Source organism: Meriones unguiculatus, chromosome 9 (genome assembly GCF_030254825.1).
Source record: "Meriones unguiculatus strain TT.TT164.6M chromosome 9, Bangor_MerUng_6.1, whole genome shotgun sequence".
In the NCBI taxonomy this organism is placed as follows: domain Eukaryota; kingdom Metazoa; phylum Chordata; class Mammalia; order Rodentia; family Muridae; genus Meriones; species Meriones unguiculatus.
The window spans coordinates 54,965,339-54,988,895 of NC_083357.1; the positions used below are offsets into that span (position 1 = coordinate 54,965,339).

The 23,557-nt window shown below is 38.9% G+C and overlaps 2 gene segments (V, D, J or C); both read right to left on the reverse strand.

Annotated features, from left to right (window-relative positions):
• Window positions 1–6,336: 6,336 nt before the first annotated feature.
• Window positions 6,337–6,967, reverse strand: LOC132656283 (T cell receptor alpha variable 13-1-like). The segment is given in 2 exon segments: window positions 6,337–6,752; window positions 6,916–6,967. Coding segments are annotated over 2 exon segments (468 nt in total).
• A 7,339-nt stretch (window positions 6,968–14,306) lies between these two features.
• Window positions 14,307–14,876, reverse strand: LOC132656284 (T cell receptor alpha variable 22-like). The segment is given in 2 exon segments: window positions 14,307–14,653; window positions 14,825–14,876. Coding segments are annotated over 2 exon segments (399 nt in total).
• Between the last annotated feature and the right edge of the window lie 8,681 nt (window positions 14,877–23,557).

Genomic DNA, 23,557 nt, shown 5'->3' on the forward strand with positions numbered 1-23,557 from the left:
CTTAGTTCTGGTTTATGTTCAACATCCTCCAAGATCTCTCCTCCAGCTCTGCTCTCCTCACTCTCCCCTGCTCCTCCCACTCCTTTCCTGCTCTCTAGCTCCTCCCCTCTTTCCTATCCTCTTGCTCCTCCCATTGCACAACATTGTATCTAGTTGCTTTATTTTGTCCTGTTTACACAAGAGTTGAGACAGGATGCTTATAATGAGTATCACAATGTGATATCCGGATTGAAACCAGAGAGTTGGGGGTGGGGAAATCAGCATTTGAATTAACAAGGGTAAGGCATATACGTTTTAAAAGAACATTTTACCAACAATGCATATAAGGAGCTATTCCTAAATACAATATATGTTTGGTCCATCTAATGTTACGTGTGTGTATGTATGTTTTCAGAGGTGACTGTAAGACCTGGGGTCTCACAGCCCAGGAGTTCAATCGCGCCCTTCCCAGAAACTCCCCCAGACCAAGACTCGTTGCAAAAGCAAGAGGTTTATTAACCATTGTACAACGGGGTCACCCCTGCTGGTCAGCAAAGAGTGGCACCGGGAGACAAAGGCCTTTAGGTTTTTAAAAGAAAAATTGCGGGAGATTTGAAGTTCTATTTTTGGCAATTTAGGATTGGATGAGGAAGCTATAAAGTAAGATAATTGGTTAGTCTTAGGTGTTCAAGCTTGGCCAGTCCTGCCAAGTATGGATGCAGCTGCAATTGAAGGTGGGGGTGGTTAGCTCATCCTTGAAAATTAGGGCTGCGGGCTCTTGGCTGGAGGTCAAAAGCTAATCATAAGAAGTCTAGGTTCGTTGCTAAGAAACGCTATCTCAAGGACAAGGGTCTGGTCCTTCTTTTGGTGAGTGAAGGACCATTGTTTGCTTGCCCTTTTTTTATATCTGTCCTCACGGATAGGGTCACATTTCTTCACTCTCTGGAAAGGTACTAAGAGGCTTTAGCTTAACCTGGACCTAAAACTCAAAACTATAGGCTTTAGAAGACATATAGGTTACAAAGTTAGCCTAACCCTTTCAGTGACCATTTGGCACTGGACAACCAAGTAGTGTGGTCTTCCTTGGGTAAGACCATCTCTCTCATTCTCAGCTTTCCTCAGTTACCTCTGCCTCTTTGTGTTGGGTTCAGTCTTCATGTGCTATTCCGTGTTGACTTTGGCATGTTCCTTAGTGTCACTCTTTTTCAGCTCACATTTCAATGGCCATGTTGATGAGATGTTACATGTTTAACTTCTGATATTAGTAGGACACAATTTTCAGCAAACTCCTGATTGTCATTTTCACAGTCATTCTATTTCCTCCTCTGCAATGTTCCCTGAGGCTCAGGTGCAGAGGTGGTTTTAGATGTATCCATTGGGACTGGGCTCCTCAACTCTTCATTTTCAATGGTGGTGGTATTCTTTAGTGGTTTCTATCTATGGGGTGAAGGCCACAACTCTAAGTGGATATAGGACAATTGTTTATAGATTACTGTTAGTAATTATGCTGGTTTCATAAAACAATGGTCATAGATTCTCCACTACTAACCACGACTTCACTTGCACTGAATAAGTTTCTAGTGCCAGATGCGGCTTCCTTATGGTGGAGTGGGTCTTCAGTCCAATTAGAGATCTTTTGGATCCTGCTAATGTGTGTACCATTACTGCAGTTGTAGGATCACTGTGCCATATTGATTGCTGATATGGCTCATAGGCATCATAGCTGAGTAGGACTCTTGGTTGCCTTTCTCCTCTGGAATCTTGAATGGAACTTTCTTGTACCAAGAAAAATAGTCCTCTGGAGAGGGCATTCAGGTCAGTTTTAGCTTAGTGGTTTCTGGAACCTGTGTGTGAAGTGACTGGTCTCTTCAGCAATAGGCACTCACTACCTTTGGGGGTAACCAAGGTCAACAGCAATGGGCTGTATGTTTTAGGAGTCCCTTGAAAATCCCTGGGCACCAACTTAAAACAGGGTTCTTATGTATGGCATTGGAGTTTTCCTTAGGTGGTGTTTGGCTCTTGAAGGAGGCACCATCAAACTATGTGGAAACAATTATTAAAACCATGTATATGCATGTTTATGTATATATAATACATTTTATATATTTATAATATATAATTATATAATATATGGACATCATAATTATATATTAAGTATATAAACATGTGTGAATATATATAGAATCATATATATATATATTACAGGGGTGATTTTTTTAGGCAAGTAGTTAATAATATCATTCCTTCTGGTATTTTCAGACAGTTTGCCTTTCTGGGTCTGAATTTCCTTAGTCAATATAATCTTTTTTTTTTCTTCTATTTACCTACAAAGTTCCTGATTTCATTTTTTCTTTACAGAGTGTCCCATAGTATTTTTGTACCACATGATCATTATCATTCGTGTGTTGTATATTTAGATTGTTTTCATTTTCTGCCTATTGTGAATAAAGCAACAATGAACATGACAGAATAAGTGTATGAGTGTATGTGGAGTGGTACATGAAGTCCTTTGGCACAAGCTGAAGCGTAGTGTGGCTGGGTCATATGAGATATTAATTTTCAGCCTTTTGATAATCATCCACACTGATTTTAATGGTGGATGCACCAATTTGCAATCCCATCCACAGTGAACAAGGATTGCCTTTTTCCAGTATCCACTCCAGCACTTGTTTTCAGTGTTTCCATGGATATTTGTTGAAATCTCAAAATTGTTTTGATTTGTCTTGCTGTGATTTCTAGGGGCGATTAACAGTCTTTTTTCTGGATAGTTTTAGTAATATTTTTGTTGTTTCTTTTGAGAAGTCCCTATTCAGGTTCCAGGTCCATTTTTCAAATATGTCTTTTGGGGAGGTTCCTTTGTATATTCTGGATATACAGCCTGTTAAATGTATATCTGGCAAAGATTCATTCCCATTTTATGTGGTGCCTCTTTACCCTGTTGGTTGTTTCTTAACTGTGCAGAAGCTTTTTAGTTTCACAAATTCCTACTTTTCAGTTGTAGGCTTTAATTCTTGGACAACTGGCATCATATCAGAAAGTCCTTTCCCCTACATCATGTAGGTACTGGCTATATTTTCTTCTAGCATTTTCAATATTTTGCTTTGCCATTTATGTCTTTGATCAATTTAGAACTTTTTTTTGTGCTAGGTGGTTTCATACAGGTCTACTTTCATTCTTCTGCATGTAGACATCCAATTTTACCAGCACCATTTGTTGAAGATGTCTCCTCCTCTGCATCAAGTGTTTTTGGCATCTTCATCAAACATCAAGTGGCTGAAGTTACATATTCTCAGGAAGGACTTCAGTTTTGTTCCATTGGTCTACATATCTGTTTTTATGACACTACCATACTGTTTTTGTTACTATTGCTCTCTAATATATCTTAAGATCTGAAATTGTAATGTCCACCAGCATTTTTCTTTTTCCTCATGCTTGTTTTGAATCAGTTCTTTTATGATTCTATATGAATTTGAGGATAGTTTTTTACCTTTCTCTACAGAATGAGATGAGAATACTGACTGGGGAAACCTTGAATGTCTAAATAGGTTTTGATATAATAGTCACTATAACAATGTCATTTTTTTTCTTAAAATTATTTATTCATTTATTTAATTTTAAAATTTTTTTCTGTTTTCTTTAAATATTTTTAACATCAAAGCAATTTTTTCTACTTTTTCAAAAGTGTATAATTAATTATTTTACTCGTTTTTCTTAATTTAATTTAATTTTATTAATTATACTTTATTTAGTTTGTATTCCACATAAGCCCCTCCCTCCTCCCCTCCCCCTTCTTCATGCACGCCCCTCCCTTCCTGAGACAATGTCAGTTTTACCAATCCAGAAGCATGGGTGTCTTTCCACTTTCTAATGATTTTTTTTCCTATCTCCTTTTCAGAGGTTTAAAATTTCCTTTGTAGAGTTCATTCACTTTCTCAGTTAGGTTTATTCACAGATACTTTATTTCTTTAAAGTTATTGTGAATTGGAGTATGGCCATGACTTTTTTTGCATGTTTGAGGGTGGCTTATAAAAATCTATTGATTTGTGCAAATTGATGTTGGATTTTTTTATAATTTCTTTAAGTTTTCTGGTAGAATTTTGTGATATCTAATATATAGTATCCTGTCCTTGGCAAATATAGTTTGACTTCTTCTTTCCATATTTGTATCTCTTTAATTTCCTTCATTTGACTTATTGCTTCAACTAGTACTTTAAGCACAATATTGAAAAAGAATAGGGCTAGTAGACATCCTTGACATTTCTGACATCAGTGGGATTAGTTCAAGGTTCTCTTCATTTAGGACAGTGGTTCTCAACTTTTCTAATACAGTGACCCTTTAACACAAATCCTCATGTTGTGGTGAGCTACCCCCATCATAAAATCAAAATTATAGCTTCATAAACTGTAATTTTGCTACTGTTATGCATCATAATGCAAATCTCTGTGTTTTCTTCGTCTTAGGCAAGACCGAGAGGTCAAGAGTCCATAGGTCAAAAGCTGCTAATTTGAGGTGTTGGCTGTGGGTTTCTCCTATAAAGCTTTTATTATGTTGAAGTATGCTCCTTCTAGCCCTACATTCTCTATGACTTTTATCATGAAGTCATGTTGGATTTGGTCAAAGGCATTTTTCTGCATCTCTTGAGACAATCATGGAATTTTTGTCTTTTAGTCTATTTGTGTGTTGAATTGACTTCTGTATATAAAAACTTCCCTGCATTTCAGAGATAAAAGCAATGTGCTTGTGGTATATAATCTTTTTTATACGTACCTGTATTCTGTTTACAATTGTTTTATTGAGTTTTTGAGTCTGTGTTCACCAGGGATATTGTCTTATAATTTTACATTTTGTTGTTGTGTCCATACCTGGTTTGGGCATTAGAATGATAGTGGCATCAGAAAAGTTTGGGAGTACTCCTTCTCTTTCTATTTTCTTTAATTTGTTTAAGAAAAACTAGCTTTAGATCTTTAAATGTGTGATGAAATTCTGCTATCAGTATATCTGGTCCTGGACTTGTTTCTAATCTTGAAGGTTTTTCATTACTATTTCAAATTCTTCATTCCTCTTTGGGTCTGTTTGGATTTGTTTTTTCTTAGTTAATTTTGCTGGTTTGGATAATCTAGAAATTCATGCATTTCTTTTATGTTTTCCAGCTTAACAGAGTATACATTTTAAAAAATATTTCCTTAAACTACTGTGAATTTCTTTGGTGTCTGTTGTAATGTTTTCCTGTTCATTTCTGATCTTGATAATTTAGGTTATCTCTTTATTTCCTTTGCTAATTAAGCCAAAGATCTCAGAGAACCATCTTTTAGATTCATTGATTTTTTTAAAAAAACATTGTTTGCTTTGTTTCTATTTCAGTGATTTCTGGTCCTTTTTTTGCTATTTCTTGCCATCAATTGTTTTTAGATTTTGCTTGTGCTTACCATCTTTTTGAGTTCTATCAGTAAGCAATTTACTTGTGCTTAAAAATTTTAATGTAGGTAATTAGGGGTATAAATTTACCTCATAGGACTGCTTTCAAGGTGTCTCAAAAGGCTTTGTTGTACTGTGTTTCACTTTAATTTAGTTCAAGAAATTCTTTTATTTGTTTCTTGATTCTCCCTGATCCCTTCATCATTTAGCGATGAACTGTTAATCTCCATGAGTTTGTGTATTAGTAGAGGTGTTTTTTTTTCTTGTGTGTGTGTGTGTGTGTGTGTGTGTGTGTGTGTGTGCATGTGTCAGATTTTAGGATAGAAATGGCGGCTTACTTCCTTTTCCCATTTGACCAGAATAGTTTTGTCCATTTACTCTACAGTAGCGTCTAACTTTAAAACTAAGATGTTTCTTGTTGACAGAAGACAGATGGATTTTTGTCTCTTGATGCATTCAGTTACATTGTGTATTTTGAGTGAATAACTGAGCCCAGTTATATAATAATGAACTCGGGAGATGAAATACCAACAAACAAAATAACCCAATTAAAAATGTGGCACAGAACTAAACGGAGAGTTATCAACAAAGGAATCTCGAGTGGCCAAGAAGCCCTTTAAGAAATGCTCAAATACCTTAGTCATGAGGTAAATGTGAACCAGGACGACTCTGACATTCTATCTTACACCAGTCACAATAACTGAGAACAAGATGTCGGGCAACAGCACATGTTGATGAGTAAAGAAAAGGAAACACTGTTCAATTGCTGGTGGGATTGTAAACTTGTACAACCATTTTGGAAATCAATGTTTTTTTTTCTCAGAAAATTGAGTATATTTTAATTTTTAAAAGAAATTTAGGGAGAAAAAAAAGAAAGAGAAAACTATCCTAAATTGTCTGAGGGAGTTGAAGCTAACTTTCTTATTTCGTGTTTTTAATGTCTACATTATACTTGGCACTTGCAAACTAGCAATTGGCAAATGCTGCCTTGAAAGGCCTGTGACACAGGATGTGGACACAGCCCCATGGTTTGAGGACAGGCTGCAGGTGCCAGTGGAGCAGTGTGTACTCGCGGCACAGAAGTACATAGCTGAGTCTCCAGGCTGAGTGTCTGTGATGTGCAGGGAGAAGTGTTTGGCTTTCTTATCCAGTAAAACTGTGAGCCTTTGGTTCTGCTTTCTGTCCACATTTCCACGAATGTCCATGATGTACTGAGGACCCTTCTCAGGTTCTTGTTTGTACCAAGGGAAGTAGACTGAGGCACTGTCTGTGTACGTGCAGTTGATGACAGCTCTGGCTCCCTCCTGGACTCTCAGGATGGAAGGGTGCTGCTCTATCTGTTCTCCTTGGCTCATCCCTGTGCAGAAAGATGGAGAGAAAGGAGAAAGGTTGTCAGGTCATCACTTTCCAGGATTCTCTTTTTCCACAGCAACTAGAGAAAACTTGAATAAAACATAGATTCCCCTAGATGACTCAGAAATGCCCACTGGTTATTCTGAGGCCCTAAAATATTAACTCACCATCCTTCTGCAGCCACAGAAACATGAATAAAGTAGGAACACATGTCTTCATTGTTCTTATCAATGAAATTGAAATCCAGTGTTAACCGTGATGGCCGGAAGGTCAGCTATAGCTGCCAGGGTGTTGTTCTTTCTCAGTAACAATTCTAGCTCTGGAGTCTTCCCCTCACCAATGAGAAAAAGGCTGTGCATGTGCTTTAAGCCTACAGAGCCCACATACAAAGAAGCGAATTCTCTGCATCCTCCCCAGCATTTGGGATCTACTGCCACCTTGTGGTTGTATCTCTAACCAGTAAGGTTAAGTGTTTTCTGACCCTATGAAGGATTCAGACACAGTGAACAGCATTATGCCATATCAAGTGGGTTCTAGTACTGAGAAATCAAGAATGGTATTTGTACTCACTAGTTAAGCTGTTTCTTTTCTTTAAATGTAGTATAGGATATGTATAATGCTTCTTACATAAATGTATATGCATAATACATACACACACATATATGTATATATATATATGTATGTATACATGTGATGTGTTCCTATATAAGGCTGTGTGACAGAGGGTGAGGAGAGAGACGTTTATTATGTCTAGAGCTGTATTTACTAAGCCCCTGTCATACTTCAGAATGCACAGATCATTTGTCAAGCATTCTGCCTTATCTTGGAGATAGATACTTAGGTCTATCTTTGTCCTCGTGAGTTAGTTCACTCATAAGAATGTTTTTTTCAGGTCTCTTGTGGGCTTTCAGTTACAAGGGGACAATGTTCTTTTATTTCAGTGAGTTCCTGTTGACAATACTGATATGCTATTTCTATGCTTGCATCTTTCCTTCCAAAGAAGTCAGCCTGGAATCACAAATACATTCAGCTACTCTTTGAAAAGTTCTCAGAAGACATTTGGTCTTGAGGATGGCAACATCTATGTGGCTCACAGCATCCAGTGTTGTAGACTGAATTACTGATAGAAAAGTAGTGTGGATCCTGGAGAATTGGCCAAGCCTTGAAAAAAAAAAAAAAACACCTCAGGTTTCCTCCTTCCTGTGTACCCTCCCAGCATACCCCAAGGCCTGTCTAAGAGATTTCCTTCTCTTTGTGTCAACTGTGAGTTGATACCCCCTGAGAACCCTGTGTCCACACAGGCTTAGAAGCCTGTAGGCTACCCTCACTGTCACTCTTGTCCATCATTTAGGTTTCTCTAGTACCATCCACATCTCCTTAACAGAAGAGTTGAGGGGCCTAACCTCTTATTCCTCCTCCATTTACTAGAAACTCAATCGTACCTTGCTGCATTTTCTTTTCGTTCTCAACCACATTCCTTTGTGTCAAAAGCCAATAAAGACACACTCCACCTGGGAACCTGGTAGCCACACCCACCTGGAAAGAAAATGGTCCATTTTCACTCACCTCCATGTCCTACAGTGCAGTTTCTCCGGTTTCACTGTAAGCCCTGCAGCAGAGCACCTCAGGGCCCTGTCCTTCCTCTTTGCTTCCATCACATAGGGTCTCCACCAAGCCTTGCAGAGAACCTAGCTTCCCTAGTTCCTGCATAACCTATCAGTAACCCCTCTAGCACATCAACTTTTCATCCTGTCACTTTTCAATGTAGAAAAACACTTTCTGCCCATACTGGCAGGGACACAAGCAGGTTACTCACACTGTCCTTCCTGCTCTCTGTCACACTCTCTCTATTCTGACCCGAAGCCTGATAATAACCTGCTTAGAGAGGAAAAGTTACCCCTGGTTCCACCATCCTCCCTGTCTTTTTAACTATCTATTCTATTTTTCCCCATTCAGGAAACCCTTCCCTTTCCTTTAGCTACCTACTCCGTATCTATCTTCTGTAGGTATACAGATTGTAGCAAGCCTATAGAAGGCTTAAAATCTAACATCCAAAGGTAAGAGAATACACACCATATTTGTCTTTGTGAGTTTAGTTTTTACCAACAGAGTCTCACGTAGAGAAGGCCTCATTCTCAGTAGTAGACGGCCAACTCAATGGTGTATTTCAGGATTTTTATTTTTTGTATCATAATGCTTTGTCTGGGCATAGTTTGCCATATCAGCCATTTACCTACAGATTATGTTTTCCAATTTCGTGTTCTTATGGATTTTCTGTGTGCACATGTCTCTGTGTGTGTATGTGCTTCACATTTTATTTGTCTTGTTTTGTTTTTCTATTTGCTATGTTTGGTTTGCTTATTTGCCTGTTTTTTTCTAGAAGAAAGGGAGAGAGAGAGAGAGAGAGAGAGAGAGAGAGAGAGAGAGAGAGAGACTAAAGAATGAAATTGGATGTGTGGAGATGGGGAGGATCTGGAAGGAGATGAGGGAGGGGATACAGAGACTAGAATATATTGTGTGGAGAAAATCCATTTTCAATTTAAAACCAAAAGGGAACAGCAGTGCTGCAGCCTGATTAGTTCTTGCTCAAAGTGCCAGTGTTTACACAGATTGGAGCTGTTGATTTTTGTTATTACACAGATAGGACCATGTCCTTTACAGCCCCCACATGCTGAGCTGCAAGGGTTGATTTCCCTTGAGGTGATTGTTTCTGCCTGACTGAGGCAGAGACACAATGTAAAGGAAGATATCTGGAAACAGAGTTTCTACCTAGTCATGTTCATTTATCACCTAATCATTTTATAATGGCAGCTTGCACATACTTTCTGCTTTGTAATGATATTGTACGAGGGACATGCATAAATTCTTAATTCTTCTGGCATTGAATTTTTTTGCTACTTACTGAACACAGAAAATATCTGTGAGCATTTTTGGGCATAATGAGACTGGGAACAATTGTTTTCAGCCTATGGAAACCTAAGACCATTCATATTCTCAGGCATCTAACATGCCTGCCGTTTCTCTGACAGATCCTAGGGCTTTAGAGAAATTAAATAGGATCTTATCAGTGTTTCCATACATCCCATAACACAATGAATTGGTAGTGGATCATGGTGAAGATTACACTTAAAGTCAAATAACATAAAATTGGACTTTGCTCAATATAGTGATCATTTGTGGTGTGATACTGTTGTATACTGGACAGCCTAGGCAGAGATAGGCAGGATACTCCTTTTTTGAGGCTCTCCTTTTAATCATTAAATATAGCACTCCTTTCTTGTAAGAAATATATATACACTGTAACTTGGAGAAACTGAGAATGGCCAGTGGTTTCTTAAGATATGAAGCAAAAGTCACATTGACAGCTTCATCTTGATGGATTTCTGGAGTTAAGAGTTACTCTCTTTCAGGGGTAACTAGAAAACTCAAATTCTCAACAGAGGTTGTGATACATTTTGTGAAACCTGACATAAAAAAGAAAATTGTTTCTCTCCCCAGATGTAAAAACAGTGCCCTCGATGACTTGAAAACACAACAGAGTTTTCACTGTTGTGATTTATATAAAAATATCAAGACACAAAGTGGTGTCACCTAGAAGTTACCATTATTGGGCTTGTTCAGGAAGAGCTGGTGGGAGCCTGGGTTTGTGAGGAAGGCTGTAGGAGAGAGAGGCCGGGCCAGGGATGAACAGGTTGGTGGTTGCTACAGATAAGCGATTGCCACTGCTTGCAAGGCTTAGGAGGTATAAGACAGTGAGCAAATTTAAGAAGCCACCTAAAGTAAACTGGACAGAATTAATCAAAGTTGATCCAGTTGACCTGCCACTTCAAGAAGCATTGGGAGATAATTTATGGATTTCCTCATCAAAGGTGGAAATAAGTGAAGTAAAAGGTGAACATGAAGAAAGCATGGTAAATTTATTCAGAGTTTCACAGATGTTGAAGAAGGTGACAGCTGAAGGTCAATGGAAGTATGCTGGACTTTGTGTCACTAGCATACAATATGAGAATTTTTCCCGTGCTGCAAATCTGTCTAAACAATTGTCGAGCTATATTTTAGGTAATTGGACTGGAGAATTCGATACTACGATAGAGCAGCTCAGAGTGGCCATTGTCACGGTAAATTCTACCAGAGTGGACGAAGGACTAGCCACAGGATTATCATCATGGATTGCTGCAGCCATGAATCATCTGAAGGAATGGGTGGGCATGGGAGCATTAGCAGGCCTTCTGGTGTTGGTCTCCTTGGTTTGCCTGTGGTGTATATGCAAGATTAGAGTCTCACAACAGCGTAATGCAGCCATGATCATTCAGGCCTTACAGCCATTGAAGCAGGACATTCTCCCCAAGCATGGTTGGATACCATAAAAAGCTAAAATGTTATGCTCAGGATGCGAGGCTAAGCACTGCACTCAGGGTCAGCCGCTTTGGACCCAGAGAAGAGCATGTCTGATTGCATGCGGGTTGATGCCCCAGGTCCCGCCTCTGAGAAAAAGGTATCGGACGGGTCTGATGCTCTTTGAGTGGATGACACCTAAATGAACATCGGTACAAAGTCCCAATTTATTTGTAATATCAAAGATCAGACCTCTACTCTTGCCTGATGCGTCTAAAACAAAAAGGGGGAACTGTAGAGAGCTGCGTAATGCCACGCCTTAAAGATGGAGCTGGTTTCTGCCTTCCACCTTCCTGATGGTGAGTGCTCTCTGTCCCGAACAACTCCCCATTTGGCTAAGGCTGAGGATCTGGCTTGCTTCCATGTATGTGGACCTATCTGCATTGCCCACGAGGCACGATGGGGTTGGCTACCCAGAGGCTATTTTAAGCTGTGGGCTGGCTTTACCCAGGGTCAGAAGATTGTTCAATGTTCTGAATAAACTGCATTGAGAAGAAAAAAAAAAAAAGATCAGAAAGAAGGAGTGGAGGACCTCCCTTATCAGTGGACTTGGGGAGAGGCATGCATGCAGAAAGGGGGGGAGGGGGGGATTGGGAGGGGAGGAGGGATGGGCTTATGGGGGGATACAAAAGGAATAAATGTAATTAATAAAAGTTAAATAAAAAATTAAAAAAAATTAGAACATGAATTAAAACAAAACCCCAGTTTTCTTTTTAAAGATGGCTGTCAAGATGATTCTTTAGGTAAAGGCATTTGCCACTAAGCCTGACAACATGAGTTTCAGCTGCAGGTTTGAAGGACAGAACTGATTCCACAAGTTGCTTTTCGACTGCCACAGAAAGTGTAGCTTGCATGCATGTAAAAACACACAAATAGCCAATAAATTCACTAAAAGTTATTAAAACTCTTTTCAAAAAAAAAAAAAGAAGAAGAAGTAGGCCTGGCTTTGGAAGAAATTGAAAAAGCTGGAGAAGGGCAAGCAAAATGTGAAAATCAACTAAGAACAAAAGTAAAGAAACTGGAAGATGAACTGGCAATGGTTCAGCAGTCTGTAGGTGGACAGGATACTCATTATATGGGACAAAATTCACCAGCTTGAAAACCAATTGGAACAAAAAATCATAAAGAATTAGAGAATGTGGATGGCATTTGGATAAAGAGAAGAAAGTTAATAAAAAAAATTGGCTCTTTGAATGAGGAGGCAGAACACTAAAACAGCAAATTAAGAAGAGAATGAACAGCTTTGTCAGGATATTACTGATAGCCAGAAACAAATAGATTCACAAAAGTAACCACTTTGATTACGATGAGGAAACAGTGGCAACTGATCACATCTGTCTTAAAAGAACTGTGAACTTGTTCAATATCTGGATGAAATTCAGACTTTAACATAAGCTAATAAAAACACTGAAGTTTAGAATCAAAAAATGAGGGAAAAAATCTCCAGAAGAGTCTTACAGGAAATGGAGCAGAAGCCTGATGACTGTAACAAGATGAAGTGTATTGTCCATCACACAGATACTATTGTGGACCAGACCTAAAGAGAATGAGCATTGTCACCCTCAAGTGTGACAGCTCACAGACCTTGTGAGGGCATGGGGTGAAGATGATCCAGCCATGATGCCTGTCAGTGCAAATGGAAAAGAATGCAAGGTGCTTTCCTCAATCGATACAACTTTTATCCTTTTGCATTTTGAGTTAACTTTAATTGTGATTTTGATTTTAAGGATTTATATCAAACAATATTGTTGATACTGCTTTTTTGTTTATTGTCTGTTTTAGCTAGAAAACTTCTAAAATTGCTTGCTAACTGTAGTCCTCAAGCTCATTTGTTTTTTTAAACAAGTGCATTCAAGTCCAGATTAATCAGGATTGGGGTTAGAAGAAAGATCTATCAGTATTGGTTACAAAGCCTTTTCGGAGTAACCTCTGTCTGTATCTAATTGCCATGTTCCATTCTCACCTAATTCCATAGCCCCACCCTACTGAGAAGCTAGAATTAGGATGGTTGCCATTTGTGAACCCTCTGAGATGAATTAATTCTTCCTGTAAATGCTCTCACTTGAGTGACACCACTTCTAGACATGCTGAAGTAAATCTTCCTGGCAATTGGGAAATATTATCTGGGAAGCTGGGCAATCTATGCTGTAAGCAAGCGTAGGTGCAAAGGGGATGAATCACAAGATGGTCAGTTAATTTTGTGAAGCTTAGAAAGAAAATGTTTTAGCCTGTCCAGTGGCTGCTGTAACCACTCAGCTGCTGTATCAAAATGTCAATGGACAGACATTACATGGATGAATGACGTGGCTACTTTCTAGTTCTATGCAGAAACAAGTGACAGGCCACAGTTTTGCAGCTGCGGAATATAATCTGTCCACTCTTGGAGAAAAAGAGTTGTTTGGTTCACATTTAAATATAAATAATATAAATGTAAACATATATAAAATGAGTTAGTCCCCTATTGTATGGTAGTTAGGAAGTTTTCAGTTTTGTGGGATTTTTTTTTCTTTTTGAAAACAGTGTTTTAATGAGAAATTTTGTCTGTATACCTTGCAGATATATAAATATATCAGAAGAAACAACTGCTGTAATATTGTTTGACAGACTACAAAACTATCTATTCAGTCATTTATCTTTTGGCTTTTATAATTTTTGATGTGAAATATTGGTTTCACATTTCATAATTAAATGTATAACACTTTTAAAAATATCAAGATATTGTTGAAATGATGTTTGGATTTAATAATGAGATTTGTTTGTCTTGAGTTTCTTCAACTTAATTTATTAGGTTTTCCAAATTTATCCTTTCTTTAACTTCATATTTAGCCAATTAGCTAAAAGTGTGGTCAGGTGCTCTCTGAACAAAGGATGAAAACAGTTGCTCTCAGTTTCCGATTTTGAGAAATGGCCCAAACAATTCTGGATTGTGTAAGAGGGGTTTTATTTTATGGCATTAGCATAAGCATTTGATAAATTAAATGTGTATTTTAATATTGTGATCTGATGTTTCTTAGCATTTAACATTCTAGAAGTCAGTGTCAGGTCAGTCTGAATTTAAGTGTGAACTTCTTGAGGTATTTTTATGTCTCCTCACACTTCCTTTGTAATTGGTGGAGATCTGATAAAGCCACAGCTGTGCAAAGCCTCCTGCAGTCTCCTTGTGTCAGGGGCTGGAGCTGCACACCCCGCTGCAGTTTGGGGCCAGGCTGCAAGCTTGCTGGGAGCACTGTGCCTCAGCAGCACAGAGGTAGGTGCCTGAGTCCTCCAGTTGGGTGTCCCTGATGTGCAGGGCGCTGTAGCTCTCCTTAGAATGAAATGTTGACTTTAACCTCCCATTCTCCTTTGTTCCTGCAGCCACGTAAAGCAGACTGATGAGGCTGCCCTGGGGATTCTGTCTGAACCACTGCATGCCCCTCATGGTGGTGGAAAAGTTGCATCTCAGAGCAGAACTGGTTCCCTCCTGGAGACTCAGGACTGAAGGACTCTGCTCCACCTCAGCTCCTCTCACACCTGCTTGGAAATAGAAAAACAAATGAGAATCAGACAAAGGTTTTCACCCACACCTGTCAGATATCCCAGGAGACTCCCATGAGGATGAATGCACAGGAGCTGTGTGTTGGCTTTCTCCCACTCCACCATTTCTGGAGAATGCCTAAAGCAACTTAGCTGAGCCCAACTCACAGCAAATCTGCACCCACAGAATCCCCAGCACAGCTCCCAGGTTCCTCTCCATGGCCCCTGTCCAGTTGCTGGGATTCTTCTCTCCAGATCTGATGGGGTCGAGTCTTATGCACAGACACACTATGCTTACAGAGGATAGGTTCTCAGAATCATTGAGCTTCCTCCTTCATCTGAACAGGAAACCCCGCCCACCTCTGTGTCATGATATTGCACTCCAACCACCTCCATGTCCTGATTGCGAACTGTACTTGCTTTAGGACTGTGCAGGAAATACCAGTCACAGTAGGGTCCAGGACACTGTATTTTCTTTGTAGCCCATCACGTAAGGGAGTCTGGGGAAATGTGTGAAGAAGTGGGGGTGGGGTGCATGAATGCAGAATGAGGGTGGAAAACTAGTGACTCCCATAGGTTAGGCAGAGCCTTGCAGAACCTTTGCACGGCTTTTTGTTGTTCTTTAAATAGATCTATAGACAATTGGGATCCACTGACCAGGTTCTAGATATTTGTGCTTTTCCGTAAGAACAACTGGGAGCTAAAGATCCACATGAACTCCACACCATCACTCCTGCTCTTTGCGTTGCGGATGTTATGTCCTGATGTCCTCTCAGCTCTTCAACCTCTAGACAACTTAAGAAAAGCCGATTTCCAGGACACCTGCAGGGCCGCCTAGTGTACTGACACCACAGACAACAAGAGTGACTTCAGGCCATCTCCACAAACCTCATTAAACCAGCCTTATTCACTCCATCAGTTCTAGTGATCAGTTCCTACAAATTACAAAGAAATGCAGATGGTCAGAAAACATTAGTGCCTAGATAGAGTTCTTAGAAGAAAAATAAAATGGCTGAAAAAAACTCAAAATTGTTATTAATCATCACAAGAAAATTAGACAAGTTACAGATTTTTTTCTCACCTGTGTCTAAAACTCAATAAAACAACTGACCACAAATGCTGTGCGTGTGTGTGTGTGTGTGTGTGTGTGTGTGTGTGTGTGTGTAACCTGCATTCACTATAGGGAGGAATGAAGAATGGCATCGCAAACTTTTCAGGTAGATGGGTGGAACTGGAAAAGACTGCTTTGAATGAGTTGACTGAGAGACAGAAAGACAGATGGCACATGTTCTGCTGCTGGACTCCTAATTCCAACGGAAAGTGTAGAGCCTCCTAAATAAAAATCATCAGATGGACATGAATAACCTGGAGTAACCACACCTTTCTGTAGGTGTGTTACACCTTTCTAGAGGACAGAAAGGTACAAAAGGGAACATGAGGTTGGGGAGAAGCACTAAAGAAGGAAATAACAAAGGAAGCATAATTTAATATAAAAAATAGGAAAAATGAAGGGAGGGTAGTTGGGATGGGAAAAGAGCTCAACACAGAAGGAAGGAGAGGGGGGAGGGTGAAATAAAGTGACCATGGCTAAAAAAGTTATAAGGAATCATATTAGTATCTATTTACCTAAAATAGTGTAGAATACATAAGAATAAAAATATGTATATACATATACACACATAGTTTAAATTAAACTATTTGGGCTGACAATGCTTCCCCAAGAGCTGCACACAGCTAACAAAATCCTCAATACCAGTCATGGAAATCCCTCATTTAAGCTGTTAGTGGGGAAATTTAAAAAAGACTCCTAAAATATTATAGACTCTTATCTTTAAATATTGTTCTTCACCACAAGTTCTCAGTGAGTACCTATTGCTGATGACACAATGCATTTTGACCAAATGATACAGAGGAAGCCAGCTTGACCTGAATTGAAGTCTTCTCCTTGATGAAAGGAGACAAGCAGACAATTATCCTTCCCTGCTATGATGTCTATAAACTACAGTGGCCAATATTGTACTAAAATTTAAGGTTGCAATAGTGGTACTCATATTTTGGTGGCAACCAATAGCTCTCAAATTGGACACAAGAAATAACTCAACAAGAGGAAAATCTTGCCTGGTTCTGGAAACCTAGCCAAAGTATGCAGGACTAGTGAGTTTATAGATCTTTGAGGTGAACCTATAACTACTGTCTTACACAGCACAATCCCTAATTACATTCTAAATATCAATCATTGTTCCCAGGGATAAGTATATTTTTCTGTCCTCATCAAACACTTTCTTCTTTTCAAAAGACAGAGAACCATTCAGAAAACTACAACTAATCAAAATGCAGAGAACAAGTGATCATGCAGTGTTCTGCCTGAACTGATCCATGCGCCTACAGCTCAGGGAGCACTGGGGAAGAGGGCACAGAAAATGTCTAAGCTCCAGAGGAACAGGAAGGTTTCTGTGAGATTGCATCTCTTAAACATGGCACAGAATACATACCTAAGAATTCTCAAGGTCATGGTTGCTTAAACAAGACCTGAACATTTATGCACCAGTAGAATACTATCCTGGAAAAAGGAAATCTGATAGAGCTTCAAATCTAGACAGAGAAGTACAGGCACCTGAGAAATACCAACAAGAGAAGCAGTCTTACCAAAGGAACAGCACTCCAATCTGATATTGAACACCATGGGGCAAGTCCTGAAATCATGCACATACAAGGTACACCATATGGTCTGAGCAGGTTGTATCTATGTAACAACAATTAAAGCAAAAGCAGGCAGAGGCAATGAATTTTGGTGAGAAATGTTTGCTATGTAGAAGAGGATGAGATAAGAAAATGAAAATGGGTAAATTAAGTAATTATATTTTAATTAAAACTATTTTTAAGAAAGAGCAGTAAATGGTACAAGACACAAGTTTCCAATCTGTAGAAGACATAAATACACATATATACAATATAATCAAAGAATAATACCTTGTGAGCTGGATGGTCTCGGGAAAGTAAAAGACTGACACATGGGGACTTTGGATAAAACTTCATAAAGAAGGTAGAGATGGATCTGGAGGTAGAAGGAGAGAATAAATATCTCTCGCCTGCAAATCTCATGTGTCACCTGAGTTTACATAGGGTATGGGGAGACATATAGGGACACCATTTATATTATTTTATTTAAAAGTTGCATATTTTCTTTTATCCCCTTTTCATTATGAAAAGTGAAAAGATGGGGAACACTTCATTGCCTGTTCAAACTTATTAGTCTTAATCATTGGATAAATTCATGAACATATGAATTATTTGAAAATTAATGGAACATAATATTCAGGGTAAAAATCCCATATGCCTGAACATCCTGATTCATTCTGGGGATTCCATCACTCATCATCCTAAACTCCTCCTTCAGCTGCCATATTGGAGCTGATCCTGCATAGTGTTTTGTTGAAGAATCATAATCATATATTAAATATGTGGAGCAACAGGAAATATACAGCATTTCATGTCTTGTTTTCTGTTTGAAACAAAATGTCATGTATTGTGAACACCTTTTTGTAATTTTCTTTACAATCTCAAAATATTAACTGGGGGTGGTGAGATGTGCCTGGGATCCCAGCGACTAGGAGGTCGAGGATAGAGCATAGGAAGCTCAGCATTATTCTCTGCTAAGTGGTGTCTTTGTCTGAAGTCAGCCTGAACCCCATGAAACTCCACAACAAACAGTCCAACAAACAAAGAAAGCTGTCTTAGCAGCAGCAGCAGCCTCTACTGATGTCCTGCACTGTATTATGAACACATCTCAGGTTATACATCCCGTCCTCAGATAATTTAAGGTTTAGAGAAACATCTTATTTATGTATAACAACATATGCGCATTTGTAGTTTCAATTGTGGTCCTCACAGTAAGAATTGAAATACAGCTCTGTATTCTGAATGTTGTTATGTTCTGTATGTTGTTAAGGAGGGCAATGAAAGGCTTTACCAAAACAACAGATGCCAACAGAAGTAAGAAAAACTTCAAGATTACCGAACGTTAATATATTAAAATCAGGACAAGGCTGGGATATAGAGGTAATAAAATGTAACTGATAAAAAAAAATAAAATAAAAAAAGAAAAAAAATATTTTACTAAAAACAAAACAAAAAATGTATAATTGTAAAATTTAAAAGTTAGAAAATTATATATATATATATGTATAAATTACATATATATGTATACAGACATATGCACATAATCTTCTGGAAGAACAAAACTTTAATCCTTGGTACATAATTGGAAAAATCTAAAGGAAAGGCAAGAATGCTGAAGACAGCATAGTGTAGGGTGTGTCCTGCTGCCCTTGTGTAAGGATTGAAGCCTCCTCTCTCACCCAGGAACCATCACACCTACATAGCCTTCTCTAAAGCATGGCTATTCTGCCCCCAGTGGAGAGAGGAGTGTGTGAGGAGAGTGGCAAGCTTGTCAGGTGACTCAGCTCAGGTGACACAGAAACAGAGAGAGGGTACAAGTGAAGGGTGACTTAACATTTAGATGGAAAGGGGAATGGGAAATGGGCAGAAGGAAAACAGCAAGAATAAATGAACAGAAAAGAATGAAGCTAAAACAGAGTACTGAGATTGTGAAGTACAACATAGACAGTTCTGGATAACACCCTTTCAGCTTCAGTTACTGTCACTGGTCCCTTTCTTCCATTCCTTCATAATGAGCTGGTTTTATGAATGGTTTATTATTTTTTCCAGTTCTTCTGGAAACATGAAAGTGATGGCAGGGAAAGGCGATAATCTAACTTACATGTGATCCTCACTGTACTCACTTTTGACAGGAACACACACTCACACTTACACACATACACACTAATACACACATAAACACACTTGTACATACACGCATACATACACATATTAGAATCACATATAAAAGGCAACTGTTCTGCTGAACTATCATTTTAAATTTTGCAACACACTACTTTAGAAAATATAAAAATAAACAACCCATGAGGTAGTAGTGCCCTACACTGTAATCCCTGCACCTGGGAGGCAGGGACAGGCAAATCTCTAACTTTGAGGCTAGCCTAGTCTAGCAGAACAGCCAGAGATACACAGAGAAACCCTGTATCAAAACACAAACAAGCAAGAAAACAAACAAAAAAGGAAGGAAGGGAGGGGAGAGAAGAGAAGGAAAGGAAAGAAAGAAAGAAAGAAAGAAAGAAAGAAAGAAAGAAAGAAAGAAAGAAAGAGAAAGAAAGGAAGGAAGGAAGAAAGAGAGAGAGAAAGGAAGGAAGGAAGAAAGAAAGAAAAAGTAACCACCATACTATTGAACATATATAATAGAATTCTTTTTTGGTGTGTGTGTGTGTGTGTGTGTGTGTGTGTGTGTGCATGTGCACAGCAGAAATCCATAGAATACTGGATTATGGAGATCTCAAAATCTTTATACAACTAGCATTAATCTTCTTAAAAGGATGTTAAGCACTGAACTGTGTCTATATAAAATACATATGCTGGGGCCCTAAAAGGGCTTTGGTGTGACAATACTAGAAGATCGGACATGAAAAGGTAACTAAGGCAAAATAAATCAACACAGAGAGGCAGATCATAAGACAGATGATGAGCACAGACCCTCTTATCCTCTGAAAAGGACCATGAGAGGATTCACTAATGGCCACAAAGAGAGTGCTCTGGAAAAGCAGATCCTGCTCTCATCTCCATCTTGGACTTCTACCTCTAAAGCTAAAAACAAACAAACAAACAAACAAAACATTTGTGTTGCTTCAACCAAAATATGTACTGTGTTGTGAAATCACAAAATGAACATGAGAATCCATTTTTAAATGTTATGAAGCACAGCCAAAAAATTTGAAGGCATAACTGTACAGACAAAAAATACTCAACATTGTATTATTCTCTCTTTATACTTTGTTTTAGAGCACCTGTCTCCCAAATTAAGTTTCCTGGTTCTTGCTCAATCCTCATGAAACTTGTACCTAGAGATCTGATGATCCTAACAGTTTTGTTAAAGTGCTGGGAAGAATGGAGTCTGCTTTTCATGTATTTGGCACCCAATGCGAATGACAAATGAGTGAAGTCTCCCTGTACTTTCTTAGCAAAGCCTTAGAATTTTTTCAGATTCAGGGCATGTACCACTGCATCTTAAGTTTGCTTGGAACACTGACAGAGAAGGGGAGAATTGCATGGCATGGGCCTTCAGAGTTGCAGAAAATATTTTAAAAACTCTTGTGGCATGTGTACACCAACCACTAAAAAACAGTGTACCCGTCATGTATGTGTACACTTGAGTTAAATAATTTCAGCTCATGGTTTCCGCCTTCCACCTTCCCGATGGTGAGTGCTCTCTGTCACAAACAACTCCACATTTGGCTAAGGCTGAGGATCTGGCTTGCTTCCATGTATGTGGACCTATCTGCATTGCCCACATGGCACGCTGGGGTTGGCTACCCAGAGGCTATTTAAGCTGTGGGCTGGCTTTCCCCAGGGTCCGATGATTGTTCAAGGTTCCTGAATAAACTGCATTGAAAAAAAAAAAAAAAAAGAAAAAAAAAAGCAAAAGAACAGCAACATTTCTGCAGATGTGATTTAGGGAAAGGTCAGGCTCCAGCCCAAGGGAGCAATCAAACTTGGCAGTGTGGTTTTAGAGAAAAGAGGTTGTGGCATCCTCCTCTGTAAATAAAGAAAGGCCAGGCATGTAGCATTAGAGTCTCCGTACGGAGGTCATGTGTGGTCATCCAGTGAAGCTTGAAAGTGAAGCCTGTATTGTCTTTGAGTCCCCAAGATGCTGAGGACACCTCCACAGAAGAGCTGCACATGGGTGCAAAGCCTGCTCAAGGGAGCAAAGTGTATTGCAAGTCACCAAAACTGGATAGGTGGAGTCATCTAAGCCCTTTGACATCAGAGATGGAGTCATAGGATTTGGAGTTTGCCATCTTGGATTTTTGGTCTTGCTTTGGTCCAGTGTTTATTTGTTATGCCCCACTCCTACCTTTTGGAATGGTAATATATATTTTTCATTAAATTTTTTTTATATATTAAAAAAATAATAATTTCAGCTCAGAAGTGCAATGCTGCATATGTGCTACTGAAATTGCCCTCAGTTGACAGAGTAAGCTAAGCTTGTCAGGAATGCACCCTCCTGGGGTTGCCAGCTGCCATTTTATGCAAAGGCCATGACAGAAAAAACTGGCGTTCCATTGCCAACAATATGCCCAATCCCTAAGTCTCACCAGTTTTCATGGGGAATTTCACATAACAGGTTTCACTAGCAAGAGCAGGGGCATGTTTCATGGTATCACCAAACAGGAAAAAAGCCTTTAATGAAAGCTCTTTGGTTGTTGATTTGACTAAAGTATTTTAGACACACACCTTTCCAAAATAAACATTGTAAAAAAAAATCTATATTCACCTGTATCTTGACCCACTAAGAACCAAATATTTAATTTCTAAAAATTCATTGTCTACTCGTTGTGAGACACAGTAGAACTGAGTGTGCTAGTTTGTATATCAGGTACTGTCTGGTAATAACAGTACTGCATTGTGGTTCCCATAAGAACATGAGTATATCTCAATGTCATGTGTAGTAAAGAGAATGAGAAACAGCAGTGTGTAACTCCACAGACTTGAAGTTCTCACCAGGCCTAGTGTGAGTGACAACAATGGCTAACCCACTGCCTGATGAAGGTGAGTTGACTGGAAAGAAGTCCATGAAAATTCCTATGCTGACCTTGGTATTGTGTCTTAGGAGTGTTTACAAATAAGCCTGCCTTCTCGTCTCATTATAAAGAAAATTAAAACTAAGAGATTAACACAGTAATACGTAAGATAGACCACTTGGTGTTAGAATCTCCAGGTAACATCTATCTGTGTCCATGTTATAATATTTATGTATGCGTGTGTATGTGAGTGTGTGCATGGGGACAAGTAGAAGCACATGTGTACATATGTATTTGCATGTGTATGTGTTCATGAAGAGACATGAGATAACTGTGGGTGTTGTTTCTCAGGTTCTGGGGATCTTTAGTGTGTGTGTGTGTGTGTGTGTGCGTGTGTGCAAGTGTGTGTTTGGGTATACATATGTGCACATGTATGTGGAGGTCAGAGGACCATCTTGGTTGTCATTTTTCAGAAGCTATCTGTCTTGTTTATTGGATACAAGGTCTCTCATTGACCCTGGGCACTTCCAGGTAGCCTAGGCTGCTTGGGAACCAGGCTTCAGGAACACATTTACCCTCACCTCCCCAGCACAGCTGCCATGCCCTCATGTGAGTGCTGGAAATTGTACTCAGGGCTCATGGTTCTGTGACACCTACAGAGCTATATTTTCTGGTCAAGCAGCAGCTAGAAAATTCTCTCTTTCTTTTCCTCTTCATCCTGAGTATTGTCATCCTCCTTTGCTGTATGCACAAAAGTATAAAATCTTCTTTTACAGTTCTGCAAAACAGAAGGTGATGAACTAAAATTCCATACTGGAGCTGGTGATTTTCATTGTCCACTGGGATTCTTGACTGTATTTCAGCAGGATGTGATTATGATATGATAAAATAGTAATTGATAGTAAACATTGATGTTCCTGCATTAAAATCATTTGTGCCAGAGAGAAATCAACGAGCAGTAATAAAAGATGCAGAAGGAATCACATCACAAATTCTCAAGCATATCTGAAGAATTTGAAGATGGAAAAGAAAAACATAGCACTTGTATGGCTTTGAAGAATTCTTTGAAAAAAAAATAAACAGTGAGTTCCAATTCCTTATTCTCCTGTTTTATTTTTAATGGTTGCTAAAACTGACATATTTGTGACAGATTTCTAGGCTTTCCTGATTGTGGTGAATTCCTATAGCAACTAAATAAGCTTCAAGTTCTTTCCAAAATGAAGTATTTAATATTATGACCACTTCTGAT